The sequence below is a fragment of the Ailuropoda melanoleuca genome, chromosome 3 (assembly GCF_002007445.2).
Source record: "Ailuropoda melanoleuca isolate Jingjing chromosome 3, ASM200744v2, whole genome shotgun sequence".
Taxonomy (NCBI): Eukaryota; Metazoa; Chordata; class Mammalia; order Carnivora; family Ursidae; genus Ailuropoda; species Ailuropoda melanoleuca.
The window spans coordinates 18,159,051-18,181,950 of record NC_048220.1 but is presented as its reverse complement, the minus strand read 5'-3'; the positions used below and the strand labels follow the sequence as shown (position 1 = coordinate 18,181,950).

Below are 22,900 nucleotides of genomic sequence, written 5' to 3'. Positions count from 1 at the left end.
AAAGATTATTGAAATTCATAAAAATATGTAAACCAGCTAGCTTATATTTACCAGAACCAAAGTTGCTTCCAGCATAATTCCCAAGTGCAGTTGAGCACACGGGCACCCTGCTGAAAACAGGGAGATTCAGTGAGCATTTATACACTGAACACGGTTCGTGGTGCTGCTTTACTTTTTAAAGTACATATATGCATAATTTTGATAATTAAAACTACATTTTAAAATAAAAATGAATCCAAATTTCAGTTTTAGTTTGCTAGGGTTGCCGTAACAAAGTACCAAAATTTGAGTTGCTTGAAGTAGCAGAAATTTCTCGTCTCACAGTTGTAAAGGCAAGGGTCTAAAATCAAGGTGTCCCGAGGGCCGTGCTCTCTCCGAGGGCTCTGGGGGAGGACCCCTCCTGCCCTCTTCTAGCCTCTGGTGCTTGCCTGCAGTCCTGATGTTCCTTGGCTTGTCAATGCACCACTGTGACCACATGTCCATCTTTGCCCTATGTATTTTCACATCACCTTCCTGCTGTGTCTCACATCATTTCCCCTTTTTTATGGACAGCACTCATATGGGATTACGGCTTACCCTCATGATCTCATTTTAACTTAATTACTTCTAAAACATTCCTGTTTCTGAATAAGGTCACATTATGACTTCAACATAACTTTTTTTTGAGGGGCACATTTTAACCCACAGCGTGGACTAGTGGGTAAATAATTTGTGATATAGCCACTTAATGCAACAGACAATCATGAGGAAGTGTATGGTAATGTTTGAAATATAAGGTTAGTTTTTAAAAATCAAGATTCAGAGNTAGAGCAAAAACATAACATCCAAAGGGGAAAAAATCAGATAAAACACAAAAAATAGTATTTATCAGAGCTGATGAAATTATAGCAAATATTTTTCTAGTCTCTGTTCCAAATTTTCACAACATATATTGTGCATATTGCTNAGGGACCAAAATTTGATTTTGTGACTATTCTTCATCCCCTCTCAATATGGTCTCGCTACAGAGCCACTTGTTGGAACTACTAGGTTGCTCATACAAGCACATCATCCTCGAGTCTTACTGCCCACGGCTGACGGAGTAGTCTGGTTCATGGCTTATCGTAAAACATTGTGTTCTCAAGCATCCACGTTTGGACAGTCCTCTCCATTAATTTCAACTTATCAACAATGAGAAACATTTATCAAGTATCATATTACTTAGTTGACTATAAAAATGATAGTAAAATAGAAATATTCTATGCCTTTGGGGACCATAAAATTATATAGGTCACCCTAGTAAATGTTTGTCTTTTAATTAGATGGTTATAATACCTATCCAGTTAAGTTTTCCTTTGGATTTTAAGCCAACAGCCTATAAATTTCTTTATTAATTTTATTATAAATACCGGCACATTACATGGGTTAGTCCTTTGAATTTCTTCCAGTTCCCTTCATTTTTCTTTTAACTTACTACGAATTGTGGGTTTGAAGAGTTACACACTTCATATGTTGAATCTTTATTAGGCCTTCATGTATCAACAAATAATAAAATGTCTGTGAGTATTAAGCTTTCAACGTTTAATGCAGATATCAATGAATGTGCTTTGGATCCCGATATATGTGCCAATGGAATTTGTGAAAATTTACGTGGTAGTTACCGTTGTAATTGCAACAGTGGCTATGAACCAGATGCCTCTGGAAGAAACTGTATTGGTAAGTTGCTATATTTATATAAGAGCCTTGTGTATAGTTTAATTTCATAGATTATAAGAGAAATCAAAATACAAATAAGTGAGTAAAACTGCAGCTCTGACAGTTTCTCTTATTTCCTTCTTAGTACAAAGAGATAAAAATATTGGAATCCACCCAATTCGGTTACACAGTAACAAAGTTTCAGTGACATAATTTAGTATTTAAATCATTCTTTTCCCAAATGAATGGGTGCATACCCAGTTATTGGCCTGTTGTATTTCTGCATGTATCCTAATCCTGTAATTTTTCACTAAGAAATGGACTTCAGAGTTAACAGGGCAGTATGGATAATCGTAAGTTAAGAAAATAAAGTATTATAGGTTGAGAAAACTTTGACTTACAAGGAAACAACTAGTTGCTAACAATTTATCCAAACATGATTACTGAGATCGGTTTTTCTTTTTGTAATTTATAAGAGAATGTTTGTAAAAACTCAAGTACATAGTTCATATATTAAAGAATTTGTGAAGAATTTAGACTTTTTTATAGAGTACTTGAGTCCACTTTTATAAAATGAATGTTTTTAATCCATCATATGTTATAATTGTTACATCTAATCATTGATGACTCTTACATCCAAGTCTTGATGATTGTAATTAGAAAAAAATTCATTTTTCTGCACTTGTGGTACTGGCTTTTATTATTGAATATATTCATATGATCTTGAGTTGAAGACATATATACAGATAGATGTATAAGTCTGTGTTAAATATTATGTACTTATAATAGATTTTAATATTCACAGAGAAAGATTATTGAAATTCATAAAAATATGTAAACCAGCTAGCTTATATTTACCAGAACCAAAGTTGCTTCCAGCATAATTCCCAAGTGCAGTTGAGCACACGGGCACCCTGCTGAAAACAGGGAGATTCAGTGAGCATTTATACACTGAACACGGTTCGTGGTGCTGCTTTACTTTTTAAAGTACATATATGCATAATTTTGATAATTAAAACTACATTTTAAAATAAAAATGAATCCAAATTTCAGTTTTAGTTTGCTAGGGTTGCCGTAACAAAGTACCAAAATTTGAGTTGCTTGAAGTAGCAGAAATTTCTCGTCTCACAGTTGTAAAGGCAAGGGTCTAAAATCAAGGTGTCCCGAGGGCCGTGCTCTCTCTGAGGGCTCTGGGGGAGGACCCCTCCTGCCCTCTTCTAGCCTCTGGTGCTTGCCTGCAGTCCTGATGTTCCTTGGCTTGTCAATGCACCACTGTGACCACATGTCCATCTTTGCCCTATGTATTTTCACATCACCTTCCTGCTGTGTCTCACATCATTTCCCCTTTTTTATGGACAGCACTCATATGGGATTACGGCTTACCCTCATGATCTCATTTTAACTTAATTACTTCTAAAACATTCCTGTTTCTGAATAAGGTCACATTATGACTTCAACATAACTTTTTTTGAGGGGCACATTTTAACCCACAGCGTGGACTAGTGGGTAAATAATTTGTGACATAGCCACTTAATGCAACAGACAATCATGAGGAAGTTTATGGTAATGTTTGAAATATAAGGTTAGTTTTTAAAAATCAAGATTCAGAGTTAGAGCAAAAACATAACATCCAAAGGGGAAAAAATCAGATAAAACACAAAAAATAGTATTTATCAGAGCTGATGAAATTATAGCAAATATTTTTCTAATCTCTGTTCCAAATTTTCACAACATATATTGTGCATATTGCTTGGTGTAAGGTACATTTGTTATTTGCAAGACTAAAACTGTAAGTTGAAGGAACTATTCTCTTCAAACTGCAGTTTTTATTTCTTTCTGTTATTAACTACATTTGCAAAAATGAATGTGGATAAAAAGATAAAACTCAGTGTAAGCTTCTTAAACCTAAGCTATGGATGATATTTTCTAGGCTGTTCTAGACCACTAAAGGAATATATAAAATAATTTCCCATTAAAAATAAATTATTTCTGAAGTAAAAACATAATGAATAAAGAGTAGTAAACAGTTTTTGTTTAGCTGCTATTTAATGTGTTTTTTATTACAGTTTTAATCAGAAAAAAGTTTTTAAAAATCATGTTATTTTTAATACATATAAATAAATATATGGACAAGTAAGTTTAATGTTCTGAAATATTTCATTGGTGCTTTAAAATATATAATGTGTGTGTATGTGTATACATATACACACAAATATATAATACATATACACACATATATGTATAGATATATATACACATATACATACACACACACACACACACATATATTCATTCCAGGGACTTCAAAACATTTTCACAGTAGCTGCCAACATAGGAATGTTCCATGTGAGTAAAACCAAATATATTTTGCTTAAGATCGAGGATTGTGCTTTGGGCACAAAAAGACCAAGAGTGGTGGGGGGATGGGTGAGATAGGCAAAGTGGATTAAGAAGTGCCAACTTCCAGTTGTAAAATAAGTAAGTCATGGGGATGAAAAGTATAGTGTAGGGACTGTGGTCAATATTGTAAAAACTTTGTATGGCGACGGATAGATGGTTCCACACTTACACGGTGAGCATTGCATAATGTATATAAATACTGAATCACTATGTTATAGACTTGAAATTCATATAATATTGTATGTCAACTATACTTTGACTAAAAATATATTAATTTTTTAAAAGGAGAGATGAAATGAAGGAGGGGATGAGGGGAAAAAAACAAAAATAAGACCTCGTTGGTCACTGGGCTGTTCATTTCACTCTGCGTATCTCCTCTCTTCCGATGGTTGCTTTCAGACATTGATGAGTGCTTGGTCAACAGACTGCTCTGTGACAATGGCCTGTGCAGAAACACGCCGGGGAGTTACAGCTGCACGTGCCCCCCCGGGTATGTGTTCAGGACTGAGACAGAGACGTGTGAAGGTAAGAGCCACCTTCCTCGCCTTAGGTGTGAGTCGCAAGTACCTAGAAAGGCACAGATGTTCATCAAGTACATGGATGAAACAGGACAGGAAACAGAGTATTGTCTGAATAGAAATAGCATGTACTGGGGCACCTGGCCAGCTCGATAGGTGGAACATGTGACTCTTGATCTCGGGGTCATGAATTTGAGCCCCACGTTGCATGTAGAGATTACTCAAATCAATCAATCAATCAGTCTTTAAAAAAAAGAAAGAAATTGCATGTACCTAACCCAGTTTACAAATCTATCAGTAGTTTTTGTTCCATTCGATAAAATCTCAACAAACACTGAAGTTTGCAGGGGGGAAAGAAGCGAAAAGAGCCAGTGTTTTTTCTTGCTGAAATTAAATGTCAGATTTTGTTTGTTTTCTTTTCCCCTTTTAAAAACCACTGTGACACATTCACTCTGGCCTTGGGGAATCTGAATCTTAATGGCAAAGTCAGCCCTGAAGCAATTTATTTAAGACATGATTGATATACCTCAGAGAATGGCCCAGAAAATATTTGGGGCCTGAGTAAAAAGGACCACCTTACATAAATTTATAGTCAAAGAAAGTTGTCCTTTCTGCTTGATGATTTAAAAGTTATCGTTTGGGATTCTATATCACATTCACTGTTTAAAAAATTCCTTATTTTCTTCTAACTACATTTCTGTACAGGGGACATTATGTGAGTGACTTAATGACAGAAGGCCTTATTTCCACTGAGATACCAGCTAAGCAAGCAGCATGCATTCAATTATGTTTTTGTTTCTTGATCAAAGTGCTGTGTATTCCAAAATAATCTGTTTTATCACTACTGCCTATTGTTGTTTTTCAGTCTCACTGTGTAGGCCCGTACAAGTGTCTGATGGCATTCTCGAATCCAGATACTGCTGCCAGATTAAAAAAAAAAATTTCATCTTTAATTGTTTTGGATAGACCTTTCCTTATCTGTTAAAAGTATTTATTTCTTAGTGACTCCATAGCCAAGAAAGCAGCAATAGTAATATGATGCAAAAAGATGTTAACATTCTCTTCATCTTACTGTTTCATTTCAAAGCATTCTTGTGAACAGAAACAAGTTAGGACTTGACCAAGATGCCGGGACACAAGTGACTCAGCTGAAGTCAATGAAACAATTACAAAGTGCAGTTCTAAGTTTGGATTGAATTGAAGGGGGGGCCGGTGAAAAACAGTAATTAGCCTGGAAAAAAAGAAAAAAATAAGGGAACCTCAGTATAAAATGCACTTTCTCTAAACTTAGTCCTGATAACTGTCCTTTTGGAGGAGCTCCTCAAAGAAGAGCCCTCACTTCAGTCCTAGTTAAAGTACTTGAAGATTCATCTTCTCCATAGTTGAGCAGTTTTTTTCAAAACTTAAGAGTTTTGAAGATCTTTCTGTCAGAAAAGCTGTCTTTTCAGCATAGCTCAGGCTTTGCCAATGTTCTCATCTAGAATGTTTCCTAGCACCCATTCTCATCCCCCTCTGACACCTGTCATCCTTCACAATTGCTCCAAGACACATACTTTTTAAAAAAATATTCAGCCATAGCTCCTCCATACATTTTTTTGGAGGATGGGAGAAGGGATTTCAAGGGTTGTATTTTTTTTTCTTTATTCTTGACTTTCTGCACTTCCTTCCCACTGCCCTTTATCAGTTTAATCTGTTATGTTTTTGAGGATAAGCTTCTGTTAAATGTCAAGAAGCGCTGAAAGCGAGCACCTTAGGACACCTTCTTGGTTTAACTGGGAAGCTGATGAACTTATTTCCCTGCCCACAGTCACAATGCCCTTTGGTGCTGTTGTGAGAGAAGCACATGATGGGGAAAACTGGACTGTCTTTGAATCGGTTGGGTCCAAGTTCTGTTTTACACTGAATTGTCAGTGACATTTATAGCATATCCCCACCATTTTAACAAGTAAAATGGAGTTGAAGGGTACTAAGATCCCAAATACCAAAACATACATCAAAGGCAGGGACTCGCCAGCCTAGAGGAACAATTGAAGAGCAGGAGTGAATGATGTTTAATAATATAACATTGGATAATTATATACACATAAGGACATCAGTACCAAATCAGGCAACAGTGTTGGTTAGAATGAGTGCCCTTTATTTTTGTCCAGGGATAATTTTTCCTGATAAATCTAAGCCTTTTCTTTAATATGAAATATATATCTATCATTCATAAGAAAGAAGTTCACGTTATGTAAATAAAAGAGAAATGGCAGAGAAATGTTTTGGCTCTAGCCTTATGATATTGGTGGAAATAAAAATGATTTATTGTGAGAAACCTAACCAAATAACTTATTTCTCACTTTCTTCCCACTGCTAAGTCATTTGCATTTTATTAAGTGGTTAAAAAAAAAAAAAGACTTAAAGGCCACAAATCTCTTTTTCCCTTGGGTCTTCTTACTTCTGCCATTGTATTCATACAGCAGATGTGTCTGCCCAAAGCACTTCTCTTTCTCCTGTTCTTTCTAAATAATTTCCAAAGACTAGGTAGGGAATTATTAGCAGATTCACTGGAGACTCTAGCTTTCTCTGTATATATTTACTACAGTCACTAATTTTGCTTGTCATTCATGTTTTCAACAGGCTATTTTAAATATAGAATAAATAGTAATAATAAAGATCCTCTGATATTTCAGACTGAAGAAACAAAAAATTTCTTTTACTTTTTTTGTTTGAGCTCTGTGAGTCTGTGAAAGTTAACATTTTTACAGCAAGCACTGTGGTTTAGATTGTGTTTCCAGTGACATAACTAGTTAAATGTAAACCAGATGTGCTTTGAAGTTTATTTCCAGGAATGTACAGTGAACTGTTTCAATTCCTGGTTCCATGACATTTGTAACATAAAAACATTGTATTTAAAGAAAATTAGACAGTTGATATTTGTAGCTGTCATTGCATGTGTTTATAGTTTTGGAGTTCATAACTGCTTAATTTAGATTAGGAATTTGGAAATATATGATACTGACATTTTGTTTTTGGGGAGGTTCTTACAAATGAAATTAATAGGTGAATTATATATAGTTTGTCCTCAGATTAGTTATCTCCTTTTTTTTTTTTTTTTGGCTGATTCCCTTTTTACATTGTGTTTTTACTCAAAGAATTCCAGTACTCTGGAATAGATGTTTTCTTTCCAAATCTGTGCTGTATTTATAAAACCTGCTCTTGTATTTTTCCTTTAAGAGATTTCTTGGTACAAACAACCTGAAGAAAAACAAAGAGATGCATTCGTATTTCCTCTATTTCTACTTCAAGAATTAAATTAGTACCTGTGTACTTCTTTAGTAATTTTGAAGTAGCAAATAAAGTATATACCTGTTTCCCACATTGATTTTTAAATTTGCATTTCAAGTCCACAGACTTGCCCGTCAGTAGTGAGCCCTGCCTTTTCAAGACCAGTTTGGTTTCTATTTGACTTGAGATGTTCAGGAGTAAGCATGGCAGCATTTTAGTTATTTTCATGTTTTCCTCAATATAGTATTTGTTATTTAATTCAAAGAGGTGTTTAGAAAAAAGTGCCATGGTGAGCTCAGAAACCTTGTGTTCAGCAGCAACAAAATGTCTTGAGGGATGCTGACCTGTTTCACATAGTTAACCAAGTACAGAAAGAAATCTGTGCATCCCTTCTTTCAGTGGAGTGGTTGAATTTACACTGAGAGTCAGTTTTGGATATTGTTTCTATTACTTGGACTGAAGCCTGTATTTATTTTTAATTAACTCCTGTTAAACCAATTGTGTTGGCTTGAGATTGGCTTTAGTTACCACTTGAGAACATGGGCGTGCTCTGTTTACTTCTGACCCTCAATAGCAATTGTTTAGATTATGTGGTCTAATTTGATTAAGGACTCAAAGCAGCTTAATGATAGTAAAGGTCTGTTTTAAGCGATTAACAGTTTTTTCTCCTTTTTTATTTTACCACAGTCAGTTGTGCTTTAACAGACTCTCCCCACCATGTGTCTAAATGTGAACAGGCTGAAGAGAGAGGCAGGTAGAGGGGCCTAGCAGAGAATGCTCTAGTCAGTATTAAAGCTTCATCCCTTATTTCCTGACTTGTACCCAGGAGTTTGGAGTGAAAGCCAGCCTTGTGATACATCGTCTCTAATACAGGCTTTTTATTTCTTCTAAAACCTCCCAGAGCCACAGATGACAGAAACAGTCAACCTTTGTTTGTGCACAGCGTATTGTACCCGGGAATATATATGTTGCTTTCCATGTAGTCAGAATTCATATTTCCCACAGGGCAATTATATCTTATTGTGAGGCAAATCAATCCAATTTATGTAAAGTTGTAGTGAAATAGTGACGAGTAACATACTAACCCCTTTCGCAATATTGAGCTGATTCCTGTAGTCCTACTGAGCCCCTAGTCGTGTCTGTGTGTATCCACGCTGTAAAATTCATGTCTCCATTCCCCATTCACTTTATGCCTCATAGATCCATATTAAAATTGCAAGAGCCAAGTTTACCAGACATTCTGGCATAGCACGGCTTGTTGGAATAATATTTTCCAGAAACACATGGCAGTTCTAACAGAATCTTTTCCTTCTGGATTGTAGATATAAATGAATGTGAAAGCAACCCATGTGTCAATGGGGCCTGCAGGAACAACCTTGGATCTTTCAATTGTGAATGTTCTCCTGGCAGCAAACTCAGCTCAACAGGATTGATCTGTATTGGTAAGATTCCTGCACATCGCTGGTGTATCAGTTTCACTGCCAACCTAAGTCGAGACCACAAGTCTTACCGTGGATGAAAACAGAACATGATCACAGGAAGCTAGTAATTAGGAGTTAACTTTAGTTGTTTGCTCTCATTGTCAAGATAGGAGTAAAACATGATAGCATAAATGGGCAGGCTCTTGAATTTTGTTAGCTTCTAAGAAGTGTTCCTTTCATATGAGTGGATGTGTCATGCTGTAAGTTATGAACATTTGCATACCACACACACACTTATGTTCACTACCCTGAGAATGCCTTAAGTACCAATACATTCAAATCCCTCCTGCATACTTTTCATATGCAAGCTTCAGAACAAAAATGTGATAGAGTTTGGACTCGTTAATGGGACAAGAATTTGAGGATTTTAAACTTTAAACAAATAGAAGGAATTTATTATTTTTTCATTTCACCCATCAATCATAAATGTGTAGGGCCCAAGGAGGAAAAGAGAACTTTCTTGCTTTTGGAACTGTCTAAGGAGAAAGATTCCAGAGCTTCCAAACTGACATCTTTTTATATGTCTCAAAACATTGAAAGTCAGTTTGTGATAATGATGGTAGGAAATGTATAAGATAGTCTGATCTGTCACTGTAAGAAGCAATTGAGCACATGCAAGGGGAAGAACTGGACCAGTCACTTGTCCTGCCTCTCGTGTCTGTGGCTCCGTTAGCCGGGCATACTACAGTTCATACGATTAGCTGGTATCCACCTTTAAAGTAAACTCAATCTGTGTTTCCAAATAGGAAGGTATCTTAGTTTTGCACAGTACCAGATAAATTGGCAGTTTTTGTTTGTTATCCAGCCAATATGAATTTTCAGTTTCATGTTTGCCAAAGACAATAGCATTTTTTGGTATAATGTCTGCTGCTAACAATGTTTAGCTGGATGATAGAGGACCAGTTTGTTATAGGAAGAGAAATGACCAGGTACAAACTTGACAATGAAAACCTGCGCTTTGAAAATGCCAGCTCTTCATCTCTCAGTGAGATGCAGCTGGTGAAATTCGAGCCTTGCTCAGCTCTCCATATTAGGAAATAGACTGCCATCTGCCTGAGGCCTTTTTTTCTTATAGAATTCCATTGGGGGAAGGGCAGAGGTTGGATCAGGTGAGGCAGAAATATTTTTGCTAGGCTGCAGTTGCCAAATGAGTTAGAGTCATTTTACTGTGCAAAGGAAATGAACTCAGCATTAATTAATGTCAATTAATTGTCAATTAATGTCAATTAATGTGCTAGAAAATTAAACCTATATGCCACTTGGCCATCAAAGGTATCTTAGTTTTTGCTTCATCCTAAAGGCTCTTATTATTTTGGCCTTTTACCTTGTATTTATTAATGAAAAAAGAACAAAGGCTTTTTATTCCCAAGTCATTATGTTGGGCAACTAAACACCGCCGTAGTTTTCTCAGCATTGTGTTATGAGTTTTTATTGGTTGTGATCAAATTTGAATATCCCAGCCTAGAGCTGCTCAGAAAGAAATTAATATTTTAAAATTTTAGACGTCATCTTATCTTTTTTTCATTGAAAACAGAATTCTAGCTTTAAAAAGGAAGTAGATCATACACCATGCACAGGAAAAAACTACAAAATTTTTTAATAGGACTGACAGTGGCTCTAATTGGTGATCAGCCTGCAAACTGCTCTTTCCTAGGAGCCAAGTGTCTATGTTAAGAACTGAATAAAAATTCCCCAATGTGATTACTAATTTAAAATTAAGTTAGAGCATATAGGAACTAGATACACACTTAGCATGTTTAGAGATTTAGAATATATTGTGCAAACTCCCTAAATGTAAATTAATCTTAAACTGTTCTGTAAATTGCTGGCAAAGACTATTCTGGTTGAAAATTATTAAATATAATAGAATAATATATTTGATTAATCTTTCCTGCATGACGTTGCTCAACATCGATGGCTCCCTGTAATCCAGACCAATATTCCTCACCTTTGGCTTGGGTCTGCATGCTGTTCTCAGATTCCATGGATATGACAAGGACAGTAGCCTCCATGGTGTCAATACAGTGGCCTTCCTTCTTTCTTATCTTCACTGTTAGCAGTGCTGTTCGCTCACTGCTTCTCAAGAAGTTTTCCATTTCTGGTCTTTCCTTCTTTCACTTTTCTGGCTGCTTTTCTCTGTCTCCTTTGCTATGTCTTCCATATCCTCCTGCCTTCCAGCTTGAAGTGTCTCCCTGGTCAGCCCTGAACTTCTTGGCTTTTTTGTCTACAGTCCCACATAGATAGCCTCTACATTGACCCTCAGATGTATCTGTCATTCCTCAACCCCCCGCCCCCGATTCCGGACTTGTATTTCCAACTGTCTAGACACTGTCTCCATTTGGATGTCCAATGGATACTTCAAATTTAGCATGACTGAAACACAATTGCTACCTTTTGGCTTGAACCTGTGTCTCCCAGATTTGTTTCTGTCTTGGCAAATAGAAATTCCATTTTTCCAATCAGCAGCCCCCAAATCCTTAGAGTCGTCTTTGATGCCCTTTTTTTCAAACACCACATTGAATCCATCAGCGATTCCTATTTATTGTATTTGACATTTATGCATATTCTAATCGCTTCTCACCACCACAGTCCCCCCCAATCCAAGCCCCCAATATGTCTCTTCTTGATTATTACTGTAGCCTCTGACTTATCTTTGTTTTCTCAATATGTGCCACCCTACAGTCTTCACTCAGAGCTCACATTGTGAGGACTTCTCCGACTACCCTAGATAATGGCACAGTCTTTTTCCAATGTTTACCCTCAAGACTGCTTAGCCAGCTTTATTCTTTTCAGAGTTCTTAACCAGCCCCTGACCACACAGCTACATAACTACAGCTGGTGTGTGTGTGTGTGTGTGTGTATGTGTGTCTGTACACACACAGGAAAAACAGAGTGAGAGAGATGAATATGTATATATGTGCATGTGTATCATTGCATTTTGTATCGTGTAAGCATTGATACCATACCAGCCAGAAGTAGCATGACGTTACCAAAGTGGAGGCTCTGAAATCAGACTGTGCACTTGACTTGTGATGGGGACACTGGACTAGCGGGGTGGCCTTGGGTAAACTAGTTGGCCTCCCTGGGCCTCCATTTTCTCATCTGCAAATTATCCATACCTTAAAGGCTGTTTTAACAAGTAAGTAAACAAACATATGAANGTCTGTACACACACAGGAAAAACAGAGTGAGAGAGATGAATATGTATATATGTGCATGTGTATCATTGCATTTTGTATCGTGTAAGCATTGATACCATACCAGCCAGAAGTAGCATGACGTTACAAAGTGGAGGCTCTGAAATCAGACTGTGCACTTGACTTGTGATGGGGACACTGGACTAGCGGGGTGGCCTTGGGTAAACTAGTTGGCCTCCGTGGGCCTCCATTTTCTCATCTGCAAATTATCCATACCTTAAAGGCTGTTTTAACAAGTAAGTAAACAAACATGTGAAAAGCCTATAAAAAGCCTGTAATTTGAGACCTGACACAAACGGTCTGATGAGATCTTTCTCATTTGCACCCTTTTTTCACCCAAACTGAATCTCAAAGCAGAAGAAAGTGTAGTGATCCTCCAAGTCTTCTCCATGGCTTGGCCCCATCCTTTGTTGTGTCCAGTCAGGGATGCAGTTGGTTTGTTCTGGCCTCTGTCCCCAAGGCCTTGGGCTGCAGGGGGCTTCCTCTTACCTGCTTGTGTCCAGTAAGGAATCAGAAACTACAGCCTCTTCCTTCCTGGCCCTGCCAATTTCACCATAGTTCTCTTTCTCTGTTTCCCATTATGCATTGTTTTTACTGCTGAATTTGGCAGTGAAACTTCACCCATATTATGAAATGAATTTTAAGATAAATACTATAGGAATATACTTTTTCTTCATTGTTCTCCAAGGCTGTGACCACAATATGCTGTGAAGTTTTTGTCAAACTGTCATACACACCACCCGCATTGCACTCACCTGAGTTTGTCACATGCGGGCTCCCGGGCTGCACACCTGCGCATTCATGAACCTGCATTGTAACAAGAGCCTTGGTAATGTTATGTACCCCGAACTGGGAGCCACAGTACTGCAAGGGGAACTCCGGGTATGATTTCTTTGACCCGACTTGTACTGGCCCTGTTCACTTGGACCGCATTCCTTGTGACCGTTCCAAAATCCGCTCTGCAGCGATCACCGAAGGGGGATCCTCACTTACATGTGATGTGGAGACAGACAAAAATGGAAGAGTAGTTAGCGCTAGGTGGTTGGCTACACATCCTTTTTATACTGGCTCTCCTACTTCTTCACATAGTTGACCAGAAGCATGGAGTCCTTTTTGAACTAGAAACAAAGTTATACATCTAGTATGTATAAGCAAACACCTGACAGAAAATCCGTCATGCCCTAGCCCTGGTGTGCCTTAGTGGTGGTTTTATAGGTGATGTTTCTTTTCTTTATCTTGTCGATTTTTTGGTAAATTATTCATCAAATAATTATGTTCAGTTAGAGAAATACTGATTTCCCTATAATAGGATATAATTGTGTGTGGTATATTGGCGGGGGATTGCAAGAAAAGGAAATTATTGAAGGAATTTGATTTGGTAAAATCTTGAAGTATCAAAGCATTTATCTTCACACAAGTAATGATCTTATCCCGGTCATGCACTGAGTTTGTAAATACCNGGGGATTGCAAGAAAAGGAAATTATTGAAGGAATTTGATTTGGTAAAATCTTGAAGTATCAAAGCATTTATCATAAAAGATCAATCTTATTTGTGTTTTTCACACAAGTAATGATCTTATCCCGGTCATGCACTGAGTTTGTAAATACCGCATGAAATCTTAGACAACAGTGGCACTCATAGAATATCAGTAGAGATCGTTGTATTAGTTGTCATATCCTATGAGATGTACATGGTATAATTATTTGATTTATGTGTATGTAATATACTGTATTTAAATACACATACACATAAATATGCTCGAAGAATATACATTAAAACATTTTTAAAATAATGCTTTTGTTAAATGCTGTAGGAATTGCCTTTGTTGTGTATGAATGAATTGTATTATCTTCAGAGATGAGAGCTCCCCATCCCTTCCTGTTCCTTTTCAGACAGCCTGAAAGGGACGTGTTGGCTCAACATCCAGGACAACCGCTGTGAGGTGAACATCAATGGAGCCACTCTGAAATCTGAATGCTGTGCCACACTCGGAGCTGCCTGGGGAAGCCCCTGTGAACGGTGTGAACTAGGTAGGGCCCTGCCCAAGAGCTCCTTCTGGGCTTCTCACTGGAAAGCTGTTCCTTCAGCTAGGCGGGCACCTGTTTCCCTGTATATTTCCATCGTGACGAAGACCATAAGATTATTACCCTCCCTAAAATGTCTTCTCTGTTGAAATGTATTCACCTGTTGAAATATGTATTTGGTTTATCCTTTTACTGTAAGCAGACCTTCTCAGCATTTTAGACAAGAAAGGGAATTTCTGGAATTTAGCTACTGGGTGACTTTCAATATCTTCATGTCCTTGTTTCCATGTGTCCAAATAGAATGTGATGTCTCTTTCCTTTAAACCTTTTTACTTGCTTACATGTAATTCAGCTGACATCGTGAGAGCAAAAATGAATTGTAGGAAAACTGAGAATCTCAGTATGGGTCAACACTGACGGGCGTTAGTACAGTGTGTCACGTGCCATCCTGAATTGAATGGAGGGCACCTGGAGTCCTTGGGCTCTAAGATGCCAGCTTGTGGTTTCTGTTCAGTTCAACTTAGATTCCATTATACTGTTTCTTAAGCTTAAAACAGTTAATTTTCTTTTATAATGAAGTAAAAATGTATCTTGTTGTTGTCACAGATACAGCTTGCCCAAGAGGGTTTGCCAGGATTAAAGGTGTTTCTTGTGAAGGTGAGTGTATACTTGGATGATCCTGTAAGTCTTTAGAGCAGCAGGTAAAATGAACAGCCACTTTGGAGGTATTTATCATTTTTAAAAGCCTTGAAATTGCAGTAAAAATACTCAATGTAATAAAAAATACTTTAGAGTAATACTCTCAGAAAACAGCTTAGAGTTCCCCATTTCTCCTTTTTTATGCTCTTGGGTAATTTTTCATGGGGACATCGTTAGGCATAAAGGCACAAAACAGCTGGAAAAGGAGCGTGTCTGGGCTTTTTTATGGATGGGCAAGGCTGTGGTCATTTTTACAACTGGTACCTGGGAAACCCGGTGGTTGCCTTGCGGAGTATTTCTGTTCAACTCAAGTAATAATCCACATTGTATTACAGATTGAATATGCTATATGGGAAGACTACACCTGCTTTTTCTATTTCTAACATCTTTATCCCTCTGCTCACTGTATTTCCCTGCAGACGTTAACGAGTGTGAGGTATTTCCTGGCGTTTGTCCAAATGGGCGCTGTGTTAATAGCAAAGGATCTTTTCATTGTGAGTGCCCCGAAGGCCTTACATTGGATGGAACTGGCCGTGTGTGTTTGGGTAAGATTCATGTCTTTATGTATTTTATGCATGAAATATTTAAAGATGGATTTTTCTTATTTCTTGGGCATTGAACACTTCAAAATCATTGGTCTATAGCTGGAAAACTGGCTTTACATGAAATATTTGGTGGGGGGAATCACTAGAGGATATTTTTAAAGCGAATGGGTTTAAGTGACATGGATTCTGTATAATATAGAAAGCTGGTACTGCTCAAAAACTCTCTCAAAAGTTAGTTTCTGTAATCAGATATTTTAGGCAGTTTCAGTCTTTCACACCAATCAGTGGAATAAGAGAACTATGTATATTTTGATCATAAAAGAAAGTTGAAGACTAGTGTTTGGAGTCAACATTTATCAGTTCATAGCAGCTATACTCTTAGATAAGACAGTGGGGAAGGTCATAGGCAAGGTTATTGTTGTTTCTCTTTAAAAACATTGCTCGATCCTAGTCCTTCCTTTACCACCTTAGAGTTTAAATTTTCTTAATGCTTTATTTTGTAAAGATCTAAAATGAGGAAGCTCTTTCTTTCAACATCATTAGTATAGAAATGCCTTGAGAGGTGCCTGCCTTACCTCTTGAAGCATGTGACTTGATCTCAAGGTCATGAGTTGAGCCCCACTGTGGGCATAGAGATTACTTAAAATACCTACATAAAAATAAAAGCAGAAATGCTTAGTTGACTTTATCATTTTCAGGGTCATGCTTAACTGAATCTGAGTTTCATGATTGAAAAAGAAACTTTTCTTAATTCTATATTTTATCTAAATAATGTTTTATTTATTTAAGGGATTCTTTTCTAATATGCTATGGACCAGTAAGTTTTAGATTGTAAAATAACTTTATATAGGTTGGTATTTGAAATTTGAGCTTGTAGACAAAGCATGAGTAATGACAGTGTTATATTCAAAGATCTTTAAGGTATTTAAATGTATTGGTGATTTTTATTTTATTTTTTTAAAAATCTTTTGTTCATTTATTAGACAGCGAGCACAAGTGGGGGGAAGGACAGAGGGAGAGGGAGAAGCAGGCTCCCAGGTGAGCAGGGAGCCCCACGTGGGGCTCAATCCCAGGATCTTGGGATCACAACCAGAGCCGAAGGCAGACGCTTAACCGACTGAGCCACCCAGGCTCCCCACATGTATCAGTGATTTTTAAAATTGCTAGTACAAAATATTTGCAACACCGTACAGAGTCATTATAATTAACATGAGTTTCATTTTAAGCTAATTTTTAATAGTATATTTAAATTAAGATACAAAGTATGACTATGAAGTCATGTGGAGTTGGTTAGAAATTATAATATCCAAAGTCTAATAATAAAGAAAAATTCTTTTCAGATTTTTATTGTTAAGTTATCTAAAAGGGTTAGAAAAAAGTAAAGTCTCTTTTGAAGATGCCAAATAATATCATCGGTGTGGGTCAAATGACCAACAACATCAAATCGCCTTCTCTAACAAAGGGATGTGTATATGAAGTTGTATCCGTGATTGTAAACTATTACTCAACAAAATAAATTCCCAACGATATCACTCAAAATCACACCTTTTATAATGTTCTAAAAGGATGTATTGGAGTCTTCATCCAGGTACTTTGGTTAAATGTTTTTGTCATTTCTTGAATTATGCTACAAAAATGAATTGTGGCTGGGGATGTGAGGAAGTCTCAAGAAGAGACTGACATTTGAACATGTGAAACATCCTGAGCAGAGTAGTAGTGATAAACCGCTCTGATAGAAACTGATCTAGATCCGCGGTCCAGATTCAAATACTTTCAGGGACAGGCAGGTAAGATAAATGAAAGAGGTAATAAGGTGTAGTGAGGACTGCAGCGAACTCTAGAGCACGTAAACTATCCACAGGTTTCCAAGTACATATTTTAATTTCTGCCCAAGTCAGTAAAAACGTTCCCAGGCCATGTGTGGCTGGTGAACAGTGTCTTGATTCCTGAGGCAAATATTGACAAGGATCTGTGTAGCAAAGACACAGGATTACTCTGCCGGGCTCTCATAACTCTTTACATACTAAGTTCAAATGCTTTTTGGGTTTTGGGGGGTTTTTTGGTTGTAGTTATTTATTCTTTTTAGCTACTCTTGCTGCTTCTACTTTAGTGACCTCAGAAATGGTTTGATTCAGTCCGTAGTGCTCAGGGTGCCTAAATAAAGCATGTGTATCTTACGGGCCTTACGTCCCTGGCGACAGTGTTGGATAGGGTTGGCTGTGACCGAATAGGGCTGCCGGGTGCCTTGAGGTCGTGAGGCTCAGGGGATTACTGTCGTACCTCACACTGGTAGAGAGCGTGGCTTTGGGGTTGGTGTTGGTGCAGGAGCATAAGGCAAAACCACCTACTGTGAATACCTGTATTCAGTCTACCAAATCAAAATGAAAATTTACCACAGTGATTTCTTTCTTTAAAAATAGAACTTTTTAATTGCCATCCTTGGAAATGTGCATGACTGTAAGCTAAAGGAGGTTGTTTAAGTTGATGTTACCTTTGCTTGAGCGCTTGAAAGATTCGGTATTGACAGCAGCTAAAATAGTGAACACATTTATTTGTTTACGTTTATATTTCCATTAGGGATGTCTTACTCTCTGTTCAACAATTCCAAGTGTAGGAAAAGATCTCCTGTCTTGAAATCCTTTCATCAAATAAAACATATAATTTGATTTTAAAAAAACCTTTTTTATCTCATTACCCATATAGCCAAATGTTTGTAGTTGGACCAACAGCTCTGTTGACTAACAGATAAATGTGTTATTTATGGACCATGCAAATTTATCCTATCTTGTGACTCTTGTCGGTCTTCTAAGATTCTACTACGTTTCAAGATTGAACGGAAAATGTGACATTTAAGCAAATAATTTGGTCCCTGACTAGGGCAAATTTACATATTGCAGGACAAAAGCCATGATGCCAAAGATAAATTTGACAGGGAAAAAAAAAAATTTTTAAAGCAAAAACCATTTTTCCCCTTTGTAAAGCTATTTTAGTAGTTGTCCCAAGTTGGCAAGTAGATTACAGTTGATCCTTTACTGCCTCTGATTGGGACAGGACAGAACTGGTCACAGGCCACTTTAAACAATTCAGTGAACAATAAGAATCTGTCACTAAAATAATCTTACTCTTTCTGAAGTGAGTAATACAAAAAAGGGATCATGGATGATGATATGTAGGAGTTTGGTTACAAGGGTACCTTTCCTTCCTGAAGGTGTCTTGTGAGAATATAGTAATACTGAGGAACCCACCTCTGCTCTCTTTAAATGACTGTCTTTACGGAGTCCATTCCAGGAGGTCAGGGACTCTGTCTCTCACCCATTATCGTATCTCCAGAGCTCAGCATTGTGCCAGGGCCCGAGCAGAAGCTCAGTATGTGAATGGTGAACGAATGTGACACCTTCATCTCAAACTGTGATTTCACTTGCTATGTAGACATCCGCATGGAGCAGTGTTATTTGAAGTGGGATGAAGATGAGTGTGTCCATCCCGTTCCTGGAAAGTTTCGCATGGATGCCTGCTGCTGTGCAGTTGGGGCAGCTTGGGGCACGGAGTGTGAGGAATGCCCCAAACCCGGCACCAAGGAGTATGAGACCCTGTGCCCCCGGGGGCCAGGCTTTGCTAACAGAGGGGACGTTCTTACAGGGCGGCCATTTTACAAAGGTAACTCTCAGCGTTGCATTGACCTCTCTGCACCAAAGCTCACCTCCCACTTTCTCTCAGATTTGGTTGTGCTTTAAGCATGTAATTTGTCACTTTGTTTTCTTTGTTAAACATGATTTGTGGCCAGCCTTATGGCCCAGAAATATAAATCACCTTTACTGAAGTAAAGATGTAAAACACACTACTAATCTCCCTTTCTATACATNTCTCTGCACCAAAGCTCACCTCCCACTTTCTCTCAGATTTGGTTGTGCTTTAAGCATGTAATTTGTCACTTTATTTTCTTTGTTAAACATGATTTGTGGCCAGCCTTATGGCCCAGAAATATAAATCACCTATAGAGGCTGGTACTGAAGTAAAGATGTAAAACACACTACTAATCTCCCTTTCTGTACACCCTTCCACCCCATACCTCTGCTTTCCTTAGTGCAGCCTGACCAGATGCAGCCCTGCTGTAGCAAAAAGCTCCCTATCCCCCCTAAACCTTACCAAACAAGTGGTCAGAAAGAAAGAGATCAGAACCCTGCATTAAAAAAGGCAGAACGTTTTTCCCTTGTGGAACTTTATCTGTAGCATCCGTGTGATCACTGACAACGTTGCAGGCCCCCGTTTGGACTTGGGAACATTATTTTCCATCATGACAGATTTTCAGCTTTAACCAAGGAACCCACACTCTTGGATCAAGCAGCTCTCCATTCCTGCTTTGTTCTGCTTTCAGATATTAATGAATGCAAGGCTTTTCCTGGGATGTGCACCTATGGCAAGTGCAGAAATACAATCGGCAGCTTCAAGTGCCGTTGTAACAGCGGCTTTGCTCTGGACATGGAGGAAAGAAACTGCACAGGTAAGACTACTCTTCCGCTGTATTTGGCAAACCCTGACTCTCTTCTTTTGCTCTGTTGGAAAGTACTGCCTTCGAAAAAGCCCGTGTTCAGCTTTTTGGGTTCTTTCCCCTGCTCTTGAATCACTTCTCCAAGCCAGCTCTTGTGAGAGCTGTGCAACAGCATGGAAGTGCTCTCTGTTTTACCTGAGGAACAACAGAAAAATACGGTTTCCAGGATGATGAATGCTGAAGACTAGAGCAACCACCGATTGTGTAAAGGATATACAGTACCTATTAAGAATTTTAGAGTTTGTAATAGAGCAGTTGTAACTTATTTGCTTCATCTGTGAAGAGTTTTCTTAATAATTATGCTCCAGTCGCCGTTCATATATCCCTCTCCATACCTGTTCCCTTTAGTTTGAAAAGATAGGAAGTCCAGATTTTTCTATGACAATTACATAAATTACTCCAGACCCTTGAACTATAGCTCCAAGATCTTATTTTCACAGCTCTCTTTATTCATCTCCTCCTTGAATTTTTTCCTCCCCTCTTGCCCTCACCCCTGCTGCTGCTTCCTGATCTCCACTGAAACGTGCTTCTGACTCCTTCCTTGCTTTCCGAACTGTCCATCTCCCCTGCTGCCCCAGCTCCTCACCCCCCACGTGGCTTTCCTGCTCGGCTCTCGGGCTTCTGGTCTGGGAGGACCTTCCTGCACGTCACCCCTTCACCTTCAGCCAGACTCAGGGCTGCTCTGCAACACCGTTCACCTGTTACAGCCCTGAGTGACTCTCCGCCCCACCTCTAGACCTCCTCTGACCCACATGCCCTGTCAGGCCCCTGCTCACTGCCGCACTGCCTTCTGGACTTCCACTCTCTTGGCCAGATCCCTTCCTGCACACCCCTCTCTCTGGCAGTGAGATTTCCTCTTTCAGGGTTTTCCACTCATCTGCATCCCCTCCCTCTTGCTGCTCCTGGTCCAGCCCTGTCACTAGACTCCCTCCTCTCTCTGCAGTACTTCCTTCCCTTTCCTGTTTCTTTCCCTGGACCTGAAAACACGTTCACACCATTTCCTCCACCATCTTCTCCCTCACACTACCACCCCGTTTCCCTGCTTTTCTCTCTCACCTCTCTCTCGAGGAGCCATTTGCTTTGTAAGCCCATGTAATTTCCACTTTTGCCCTCCCTCATTCAGGCACATATACGTTCTTGCACAGAACACCTTTGTCAAGTTGAAAAAAATACCTTTTTCTTGATGCATGTTCTCCATGACCTCTCTGCTAGCCACAGCCCCTCCTTGATTTTCTTCTCTCTTGGTCTCTAAGGTACTTCCCTGTGTCGGTCATCCTTCTGTGCCAACATTGTTTCTTCTCTCATCTTCACAGATCCTTCTGCCCTTGGCATTTTCCAGAGTCCTCTGCCTCTCACAGCTGCCCGCGCCCCGTGCCTTCACAAGCGGGCTCTGCTGAGCGGACTCCTCAGTGCGAGCTCCGTCCTCTCCTCTGCCTGAGTGCTACTGCCACAGTTGCACGTGCCTCCCTTTGTCCCATCCCCACCCTTCCTCTGCCTCGCCACTTCCTTGTCTGTAGTAATAGCATCAGGATCACTCAGGATCGAGGCCTCAGACTTAGTCTTGATCTCTCCCTCCCTCAGACAAGGAAGAAGTTATGTGTAGTCTCCCTGCAGTGGCCGTTTGAAGTACTAAACTCTTTCTTCAAGACTGTTGCAGGTGCCAGCTTGGCTCCTCAGGGAATAGGCTCTGAGCAGAGATTAGCGTGCAGAAAGTTTCCCAGAGATTGCTCTTGGGATCAGCACCTAGGGGAGGGAAGGGAAGAGAGCAGAAGTGGGCAAAGGGAGCAGCTGGGCAGCCCTCAGTCCTAGCATGGCCCTCAGCCCACCCCCACTGGGAGCTCTGGATCTGGGATGGCCCATCAGAACTGTCTTGGGTTAGGGCAACAAAACTAGGCGTCTATGGACCTACATGGTCAGTCTTTGGACACATCTACCCAGGGAAGGGGTGCAGGTGTGAGGAAGGGTCCTCTTCGCTGAGGCATTTCTTGAAGATACTTTACAGCTCAGGGCTTTGTGCCCCCAAACTCCCCAACAGCAGGGGGGAGAGGTGAATAAGTCTTTCCTTCCTGAAGGGGGAACTGGGCAGCACATGGCAGTATTCACTGCATGGCAGATTCTTCCAGAGTCTTCCATTCCATTGATTGTCCAATCTGATCTTTCATGTTCACCAACCATCATGTATTACTTCCCACAAAGCAACTTTCAGAGACTTACAGTTTTAAACCTGGGTGAAGACAGGGTTCTTCCAGTTTGGACTCCACTTGCTCTTTTTGGTGTGAAATTAGCCCAAGTTCCTAAATGACTCTGAAACTCGCCTCCTTTAACTGTGTAAGAGTGACATTTGTTGGTCACACTGCAGTGTTGTGGTAGATAACGTGAAAGGACAGTGGGACACTGTTGGCTGCCATTCTTCACAACAATTTAAAGCCCATCTTCTGTTGGTGCCCTCACTAATCACACCCATCCTATCTTTGCACCCTCAACCTGTGCAGTCCAGCCACTCTGCAGTGAACTGTTCTCTGAAACACATTATTTTTCTTCA

General features: G+C 39.1%; 1 protein-coding gene across 3 annotated transcripts in view; it reads left to right on the top strand.

The window, feature by feature from the left end:
• The window catches only part of FBN2 (fibrillin 2), a 260,894-nt gene that overhangs the window by 156,808 nt on the left and 81,186 nt on the right, over positions 1-22,900 (top strand). For all 3 annotated transcript variants that reach the window (XM_034655954.1, XM_034655955.1, XM_034655956.1), the window contains 7 exons: positions 4,474-4,599; positions 9,185-9,304; positions 14,434-14,571; positions 15,172-15,222; positions 15,684-15,809; positions 19,239-19,466; positions 20,185-20,310. In XM_034655954.1, the coding sequence (XP_034511845.1) occupies positions 4,474-4,599; positions 9,185-9,304; positions 14,434-14,571; positions 15,172-15,222; positions 15,684-15,809; positions 19,239-19,466; positions 20,185-20,310 (915 nt within the window). The remainder of the gene's footprint in view (positions 1-4,473; positions 4,600-9,184; positions 9,305-14,433; positions 14,572-15,171; positions 15,223-15,683; positions 15,810-19,238; positions 19,467-20,184; positions 20,311-22,900) is intronic.